Source organism: Vulpes vulpes, chromosome 9 (genome assembly GCF_048418805.1).
Source record: "Vulpes vulpes isolate BD-2025 chromosome 9, VulVul3, whole genome shotgun sequence".
Taxonomy (NCBI): domain Eukaryota; kingdom Metazoa; phylum Chordata; class Mammalia; order Carnivora; family Canidae; genus Vulpes; species Vulpes vulpes.
Genome location: NC_132788.1, coordinates 100630956 through 100641271, shown reverse-complemented (window position 1 = coordinate 100641271; position 10316 = coordinate 100630956). Strand labels below are relative to the sequence as shown.

Here is a 10316-nt window from a genome sequence, read left to right as displayed (position 1 = left end):
TTGTTAATTTCAGCCATTCTCACTGGTGTGAGGTGGTATCTCATTATGATTTTATTTCCCTGATGCCAAGTGATGTGAAATATTTTTTCATGTGTCTCGGCCATTTGTATGTCTTCTTTGGAGAAGTGTTTCTTCATTTCTTATGCCCATTTCTTAACTGAATTGTTTGGGATTTGGGTGTTGAGTTTGAAAAGATCTTTATAGATCTTGGATACCAGTCCTTTAATTGATACGTCATTTGTGAACATCTTCTCCCATTCTGTAGGTTGCCTTTTAGTTTTGTTTACTATTTCCTTTGCTCTGCAGAAGCTTTTTATCTTGATGAAGTCCCAATAGTTCAATTTTGCTTTTGTTTACCTTGCCTTTGGAGACATGACTAGTAAGAAGTTGCTGTAGCCAAGGTCACAGAGGTTGATGCTTGTGTTCTCCTCTAGGATTTTGATGGATTCCTGTCTCACATTTAGGTCTCTTGTCCATTTTATCTACACCAGTGGTATAGAGAATCACCCAGTTTCATTCTTTTGCATTTGACTATCCAATTTTCCCAGCAACATTTATTGAAGATACTGTCCTTTCCATTGGACATCTGTCTTGCTTTGCCAAAGATTAGTTCCCCATAGAGTTGAGGGTCCATTTCTGGGTTTTCTATTCTGTTCCAGTGATCTCTATGTCTGTTTTTGTGCCAGTACCATGATGTCTTGATGATCATAGTTTTGTAATAAACCTTAAAGTCAGACATTTTGATGCCCCCAGCTTTGGTTTTCTTTTTCAACATTCTTCTGGCTATTTGGGATATTTTCTGGTTCTATACAAATATTGGGATTATTGTTCCAGCTCTGTGAAAAATGTTGATAGTATTTTGAGAGGGATTGCATTGAATGTGAGATTGCTCTGGGTAGCATAGCCATTTTTACAATATTTATTATTTGAATCCATGAATGTGAAATGTTTTTCTATTTCTTTGTGTCTTCCTCAATTTCTTTCATAAGTGTTCTGTAGTTTTTAGAGTATTGATTAGTTACCTCTTTGTTTAGATTTATTCCTAGGTACCCTATGGTATTTGCTGCAATTGTAAATGGGATCAATTCTTTAATTTTTCTTTCTTCATTAGTATATAGAAATGCAACTGGTTCCTGGGCATTGATTTTGCATCCTGCTACATTGTTGAATTCCCTTATGAGTTCTAACAATTTTGGAGTCTTTGCGATTTTCCACATAAAATATGTCATCTGCAGAAGAGTGAGCATTTGACCTCCACTTTGCCAATTTGAATGTCTTTATTTCTTTTCTTTTTTTGTCTGATTGCTAAGGCTAGGACTTCTAGTTACTGTGTTTAACAACAGTGGTGAGAGTGGGCATTCCTGTTGTGTTCCTGACCTTAGGGGGAAAGCTCTCAGTTTTTCTCTATTGAGGGTGATATTTGTTGTGGGATTTTCATAGATGGCTCTTATGTTATTGAGGTATGTTCCATATATCTCTACACTATAGAGAGTTTTATTCAAGAAACGATGCTGTATTTAGTCAAATGCTTTTTCTGCATCAATTGACAGGATCTTAAGGTTCTTGTCCTTCCTTTTATTAATGTGATGTATCACAATAATTAATTTGCAGATATTGAACCATCCTTGCAGCCCAGAATAAATTCCACTTGGTTATGGTGAATAATCCTTTTAATGTACTGTTGGATCTTGCTGGCTAGTATCTTAGAATTTTTGTATCCATGTTCATCAGGGATATTGGTCTGTAATTCTCCTTTTTGATGAGGTCTTTGTCTGGTTTGGGGAATCAAGGTAATTCTGGCCTTATAGATGAGTTTGGAAGTTTTCCTTCCATTTCTATTTTTTGGAAACTGATTCAGAAGGATGGATATTAATTCTTCTCTAAATGTTTGGTAGAAATACCCTGGGAAGCTATTTGGCCCAGGACTCTTGTTTGTTAGGAGATTGTTTATTACCTTCTCTATCTCCTTTATGTTTATGGGTCTGTTCTGGTTTTCTATTTCAATTTTGGTAGTTTATAAGTTTCCAGAAATTTTTCATTTTTTTCCAGGTTGCCTAATTTGTTGGCATATAATTGCTCATAATATCTTCTTAAAATAGTCTGTATTTCCTTTGTGTTGGTGGTGATCTCTCCTCCTTTGTTAATAATTTTATTAATTTGGGTCCTTTCTCTTTTCTTTTTGATAAGTCTGGCTAGGGGTTTACCAATCTCATTAATTCTTTCAAAGAATCAGTTTCTAGTTTCATCAATGTGTTCTACTGTTTTGCTTTTTATTTCACTTTCTGTTCTAATCTTTATTATTTCTCTTTTCCTACTTGATTTAGGCTTTATTTACTGTTCCTTCTCCCTGTCCTTTAGGTGTAATGGGTAGCTTGTGTATTTGAGGCTTTTCTAATTTTCTGAGAGGGACTTGTATTGCTATGTACCTCCCCTTAGGACTACCTTTGCTATATCCCAGAGGTTTTGAACAGTTGTGCTTTCATTTTCATTTGTTTCCATGATTTAAAAATTCTTTAATTTCTTGGTCGACCCACTCATTCTTTAGTATGATGCTCTTTAGCCACCAAATAGGTGCTAATTAGATGCTAATTAGATGACCTTAAACTAAAACGAAGATTATGCAGATGAAACTAATCTAATCACCACCGTCCTCTGAATGTGGGAGAAGAAGGCAGACTAGTTGGATCAGAGAGGGATGTGAAGATGCCATGTCACTGGCTCTGAAGATGGAGAAAGGACAATGAGGAAAAAGAATGCTTGGTGTCACTAGACTGTGTTAGGAAAGAAGAGTCTCTCCTGGAGCATCCAGAAGGAATCAGGTCCTTCAGACATCTTGATTTTAGCCCACTGAGACTTATTTCAGGCCTCTGTCCTCCAAAACAGAGCATAAACTTGTTTCATTGACACCTCTCATGTGGTAATTTGTTACAGCAGAAATAGGAATGCAAACTGGTACAGCCACTCTGGATAACAGTGTGGAGGTTCCTCAAAAAGTTAAATATAGAACTACGCTATGATCTAGCAGTTGCACTACTGGATATTACCCCCAAAGATACCGATGTAGTGAAACGCCAGGACACCTGCACCCCAATGTTCATAGCAGCAATGTTCACAATAGCCAAACTGTGGAAAGAGCCATGATATCCTTTGACAGATGAATTGATAAAGAAGATGTGGTCTATATATACAATGGAATATTTCTCAGCCATCAGAAAGGACAAATACCCACCATTTGCTTTGACATGGATAGAACTGGAGGGTATTATGCCAAGTGAAGTAAGTCAATCGGAGAAGACCAACCATCATATGGCTTCACTCATATGGGTAATATAAGAAATAGTGAAAGGGATTATAAGGGAAGGAGAGGAACTGAGTGGGAAAAATTAGAGAGGGAGACAAACCATGATAGACTCCTAACTCTGGGAAATTAAGAAAGGGTTGTGGAAGGGGAGGTGGGTGGGAGGATTGGGGATGGGCACTGAGGAGGACACTCGATGGGATGAGTACTAAGTGTTATACTATACGTTGGCAAATGGAACTTCAATAAAAACAAATGAAAAAAAAGGAATGTAATATAGACTTTTAACAAATAAACTTGCTTTGGAGAAAAGCGAATTGTGTGTCTCAATTAATTCATTTCTCTTCACTAGGGTAAGAGCATTTTGTGTAGAAACCCAACCTTAACTGATAGGAGAAAAAAATAATAAAGTCAGAGCTTCTGCACTGTTGCTGAAATGGAATGTAAAAAGTGAATTCCCCATTGCTAAAACATAAATGTCACTTACTTACTTAGTTTATGTATTTATTAAAGATTTATTCATTTATTTTAGAGAGAGAGTGAGAGAGAGAGAGAGCATGCATGTGCAAGTAAGAGGAAGGACAGGGGGAGAGGGAGAAAGAATCATGAAACAGACTCCCCACTGAGCATGGATCCTGCCGAGGTGCTCAAATCTAGGACCCTGAGATCATGTCATGAACCAAAATGAAAAGTTGGACCCTCAACTGGCTAAGCCACCCAAGTGCCCCTTTTATGTATTTTAAAGTAATCTCTGTGCCTAATGTGGGGCTTGAACTCATGGCCCAGAGATCAAGTGTTCCATGCTCTGCTTGCCAGGCTGGCTCAGTTGATGGAACATGTGACTCTCGGTCTCAGGATTTTGAGTTTTAGATCCACATTGGAAGTAGAGATTACTTAAAAATAAAATCTTAAAAAAAATCACTTGCCCCACTGAGACAGCCAGGTTCCCATGACATGAGAGATTTAAATATAAAAATTTTAATATAAATTCTGACCTTGAGCCTTTTGTGCTTTAGGTAAAAAAAAAAAAAAAAAGGAATTTATTACTAAAATTAACTTTGCCCATTCTACTTTAAATTTTTGTGTCTAAATACCAACATTCTTTTGATTTCATGCTAATTCAAACATTCACTCTTTATTTCTATCCTCTCCAAATTTCTTTCAGATTTAATTTCAACATAAAAGATGGGATTATTGAATCTGTGTCATACATACATGTGTAAGAGTGTATTTGTAGGAAGTAATGTACAAATGCACACATATATACAAGTGCATACACTCTTTACCCACTGAAGACTTCCTGGATTCACCAAATATTTCCAAATACTGTATTGATTCCTAACAACATCTGCCTGAATTAGAAATAAGAAAACAGAGATTTCAGGTTGATTACATTTTTTACAATCATATAACAAACTTTAAAACTTTTGTGCAATTTCTTGAATTATACATAAGTGGATTTATGTGGTTTCTTAATTTTTGTATGATTACCTGAATTCAGAAAATTTTACATTTTAAATGTGTGTTTTCTTACGTGTCATTGCAATTCAACGATTTGTGTAAAAGAAAAAATCCTGGGGGCACCTGGGTGACTCAGTGGTTGAGTGTCCGCCTTTGGCTCAGGTTGTGATCCCAGAGTTCTGGAATCAAGTCCCGCAACAGGCTCTCCCCCAGCCCAGGGAGTCTGCTTCTCCTTCTGCCTATGTCTCTGCTTCTCTCTGTGTGTCTTCCATGAATAAATAAATAAAATATTTTTTTAATTTTTTTATAATAAATTTATTTTTTATTGGTGTTCAATTTACCAACATACAGAATAACACCCAGTGCTCATCCCGTCAAGTGCCCCCCTCAGTGCCCTTCACCCATTCACCTCCAGCCCCCGCCCTCCTCCCCTTTCACCACCCCTAGTTCGTTTCCCAGAGTTAGGAGTCTTTATGTTCTGTCTCCCTTTCTGATATTTCCCACACATTTCTTCTCCCTTCCCTTATATTCCCTTTCACTGGAGGGTATTATGCTGAGTGAAGTAAGTCAATCGGAGAAGGACAAACATTATACGTTCTCATTCATTTGGGGAATATAAATATAAATATAAAATATTTTTTTAAAAAAGAGAAAAAATATGTCAAAACTAATCAACGAATCCAACAGGATATAAAGTCAATATACAAAAATTGGTTGCAACTTTATACACTAATAAAAAACCATCAGAAAAAGAAATTAAGAATCCCATTTACAACTACACCAAGAAGAATAAAACATCTAAGAATAAATTTAAAAAAGGAGGCAAAACATCTGTACACTGAAAATTATAAGACACTGCTGAAAGAAATGAAAGATGACAAAAAGAAATAGAAATATATTCCATGTTGATTGGAAGAATTAATACTGTTAAATGACCATATTCCCCAAAAGCAATCTGTGGATTCAGTGTAATCCCTGTCAAAATTCCAACAGCAAAAAAAAAAAAAAAAAAAAAAATTCCAACAGCATATTTTACAGAAATAGAACAAATGCGCCTACAAATTTTATGGAATCACAAGACCCGGATAGCCAAAACAATCATGTGCTGGAGGCAGCACATTCCCTGATTTCAAAGTGTATTACAAGCTATGGTAACCAAAACAGTATGATGCTAGCATAAAAAGCACACAGTTAAATGGAACGAAATAGAGAGTCCAGAAATAAACCCACAAATCAGTGGTTAGTTTATGACAAAGAAGGCAAGAATATATAAAAGGAAGGATCAGTCTCTTCAATAAATGGTCATATGCAAAAAAAAATTCAATTGGACCACTATCTTACACCATAGGCAAAAATTAACTCAAAATGGATTAAAGACTTGAATATAAGACCCAAAGCCATAAAACTCTTAGAAGAAAACATATTGGTCTTGGCAATGAGTTTTAGGATTCAACACCAAAGGCAAGAGAACAAAAGCAAAACTAAACAAGGTCTACCTCAAAGTAGATGGTTTCTTCATCAACAAAATGAAATGGCAGGGAATATTTGCAAATCATGTATCCAAGGGGTAAATATTCAAAATCTATAAAGAACTCTTACAACTCAACAGCAATAAACAATCTGATTAAACAATGGGCAGAGGATCTGAATAGACATTTTTCCAATGAAGACATACTGATGGCCAACAGGTCCATGAAAAGATGATCAACCACTACTCATCAGGGAAATGCAAATCAGAAGCACAATGAGATATCACCTCATACTTCTTGGAATGTTCAGTATCAAAACAACAAGAAACAGCAAGTGTTGATAAGGATGTGGAGGAAAAGGACCCTGAATACTGTTGGTGTGGTTGTAAATTGGGGCAGCCACTATGGAAAACAGTGTGGAGGTTCCTTGAAAAATTAAAAATAGAAATACTACATGATCTAGCAATTCCGCTTCTGAGCATTCATCTGAAGAAAACAAAGACTGAAATTCAAAAAGATATGCAAACCCCATTTCATTACAGCATAATTACAATAGCCAAGACATGGAAACAACCTTGATGTTCGTGAGTGGATGAATGGACAAAGAAAGGTGCTGCACTGAGTGATGTATGGATATGTTGAATGACTACATTGTACACCTGAAACTAATGTAACACCATATGTTAACTCTACTGGAATTAAATTATATATATATATATATATATATATTAGAATATTATATATATATATATTATATATATATATATATATTAGAATATTACTTAGCCATTAAAGTGAATGAAATGCTGGCATTTGTGACAGCATGGATGGAACTTGGGGGCATTATGCTCAGTGAAATAAGTCAGACAGAGGAAGATAAAAACCATATGATTTCACTTAAGTGTGGATTCTTAAAAAACAAAACCAAGTTTGTGGATACACAGTACAGACTGGTAATAGCCTGTGCTGGGGGTGGGGAGTGGGTGAAATGGGCAAAAGTGTCAAAAGGCACAAATTTCCATTTATAAAATGAGTAAATCTTGGGGATATCATGTCCGGCATGGTGATGATAGTTAACAAAACTGTACTGTAGATTTGAAAGTAGCTAGGAGAGGGGATCTTGACAACTGTCATCATGAAAGAAAAGTTTTTTTTTTTTTTTACAGATGATAACCGAACTTATTTTGATCACTTTGCAATATATAAAATATTGAATCATTCCATTGTGCACCTGAAATCAATGCAATGTGATGTCAGTTATATTTTAACGACATCATCAACAACAGCAACAACAACAATAATGACAAGGGACAGTTCATCCATCACATTGGCTCAGAGTTGAGTCACCAGTATCATGGGCCTAGGTGAGCATCCCAGGCATTCTTAGCCTATAGGATCGCTATTCATAGGCTGAGGCTTAAGAGGACAACAATAAAATCTATCTCATCTGGAAGAGCAGTTAAGTAGGAAAAAGGAATGACAACAAACCCAATGTGAAAACTGATTTTGTATTTTCTTCTATGATGAAATTATATAAATGGCCTTATGCCAAGTGCAGTTTTACCCATCTGAGTTATACAAGTCATGGTTATTCTTTCAAGAAGTCTAGGGAAATTTTGGTGTGATATATGTCATTGAAAAAACATTTGAAAGGAAATCATTTTTAGGAAATCGAAGAGGTCCTGTAAAAGATATAGAAGTTTTAAAATCTTTCTGATCCAAAGTTGCGAAGAGCTGTGGGCACATATGTAAATGGCAAAGGAAAAATTGTATGTATATCACACAGAGCAGAGAGCTTAGTAAATGGAGTTTTCTGAAGTTGTATAGAGAGGTTGAATTCTAAGAAATGGAAATTTCAGGAAATATGTAGAAGCAAATTCTATTTCACAGTGATCAAAAAATATGACTTTGAGCTCTGCAATCAAGGGCACTTCTTCACCACCAACACAATGTTCCTTTTATAACTGCCCTCCTGAAAAATCTCATCAGAGCCTCCTTTATATCTTTGTTCCTCAGACTGTAGATGAAGGGGTTCAGCATGGGCGTGATGACCATGTACATTACCGAGGCTACTGCACTTGCATGGGAGCTCTGGGTAACAGCAGAGCTAAGGTACACTCCCAGGACAGTGCAATAAAATAAGGAAACAACCAACAGATGAGATACACAGGTGGAAAATGCTTTATACTTTCCCTGAGCTGATGATATTCTATGTATGGAGGAAATAATCTTTGAATATGAGCAAAGGATCCCAGTAAGGGGACCGCCAGCCAACAGCACAGCTGAAACATATATTATTGTGTCATTAAGAAAGGTATCAGAACAGGCAAGTTGGATCATCTGATGGAGTTCACAGAAAAAGTGAGGGATTTCCACCTCTGAACAGAAGGAAAGCTGCAAAACCATTAAGCTCTGTAATAAGGAATTCAGAACACTGATGATCCAGGACACCAGAACCAGCAGTCCACAGACCCGGGGATTCATGATGACCATGTAGTGCAACGGGTGGCAGATGGCCACAAAACGATCATAGGCCATCACAGCCAAGAGAAAGTCATCCCAGCCTGCAAAGAGTAAGGAAAAGCAGATCTGGCTGATGCATCCTGTATATGATATAAATTTGCTCTGTGTCTGTATATTTACCAGCATCTTGGGGATGGTTGTTGAGGTGAAACAGATGTCTACAAAGGACAAGTTGGCCAGAAAGAAGTACATGGGAGTGTGGAGGTGAGAGTCAGAGCCAACAGCCAGGATAATGAGCAAGTTTCCAAACACAGTGATGAGGTACATGAAGAGGAAAAGTCCAAATATGGGGAGCTGAAGTCCTGGTTTATTTGACAATCCTAAAAGAAGAAATCTTGAAATTTGTGTATCATTTCCTGGTTCCATGTGGTGGTTTTGATGATTATGAATTAGAAAAGATGATTAAGTTTTACAGAAATGGTCATTAGTAACATGGTAAAAATGCTATAATTAAAATGACATGTGGGGGGAAAATGAGGCATACAAGCAAGTGAATGAGGTGTTATCTTTACTGGGAGTTCAGGAAGACCTAAAACAAGGTGATATTTGAAAAAGACCTCAGGGAAATCTGTAGGAGAGACACGAGTATATCTGGGGACATGTGGGCCCTAGAGGAGAAAGAGCCAGTGCAAAGACCGGAGCAAGACACTTGTTTTGGATGTCCAGGATTCAAAATAGAGCCAGTGTGATCGGGAGATGAGCAAGAGGGAGAGTGATTACAGGTGGTGTCAGGAATGTTGAGAACAAGGTTGCCTTCCCACTGCAGCTGAGACTTCAAGACACAGGGAGTCCTTCATTCATAGTATTCCTTGCACTTCAATAATTTGTTTCCAAGGGATCCTGTCAACAAAAATAGATCCCTTCCTTATTTCCAAGTGTTGGTTAAGATCCTGGAGTCTGTATTTTAAAGGTCCCATATTGGCACACTATAGACTCCTGGGGCTATGTGACTACCAGGCTCTTCTCAGCCCCAGCTACAATATTTAGGAAGGAAATGATACCAGTTAGGCTCTCAATATCAAATTATCATTATTATAACATGTATAGAAAAATCCCCAAATTCCAGTTGGTAAGACTTCCATGAACATGTAACTTGGTGCTCTAATTTAATGACCATTTTGTCTTGCATTTAGCTAAGTATAAAAAAATTCAAAAGGAAGAGAAAAGAAAGAGAATGGAGAAAGGTCTAATGAGCCCAAATTGTTCCTGATAGATAATGATGATGAAAAAGCTTCCGTGGTTCTGGCTGCATTCCAACCCTAGATATATGACCAGAATAGCTAATAATGCTGCAAAAACCAATTTCTCCAAAGAAGAAAAAGGTGATGTATTTATGGTATCAAGACAGCATAATGTATGTACATCCCCTAGAAATATGAATAAAAGGAATACATCCACAATTGACTGAAGGAAATACACAACATACAAAAATATCAGGAATTTATCAAGATGAAATAGTGAAAGACTTTTCTAAATGATATTAAATACAAAATCTTGGAATCCATGGATGAGTTTTGAATCCTGGATCTATAACACATGAGATGTTTGAATTTGGGGAAAAAAAT

At 36.7% G+C, this 10316-nt stretch overlaps 1 protein-coding gene across 1 annotated transcript; it reads right to left on the bottom strand.

Annotated features, from left to right (window-relative positions):
- Positions 1–8163: 8163 nt before the first annotated feature.
- LOC112913218 (olfactory receptor 7A17-like) lies at positions 8164–9117 on the bottom strand. Its single transcript, XM_072722135.1, has one exon. The coding sequence runs from the start codon at positions 9115–9117 to the stop codon at positions 8164–8166; it is 954 nt and encodes a 317-aa protein (XP_072578236.1).
- Positions 9118–10316: the final 1199 nt, after the last annotated feature.

Excerpts from the sequence above, each read along its gene's own strand:
- LOC112913218 (XM_072722135.1), bottom strand. The coding sequence starts at position 9,117 with ATGGAACCAGGAAATGATACACAAATTTCAAGATTTCTTCTTTTAGGA.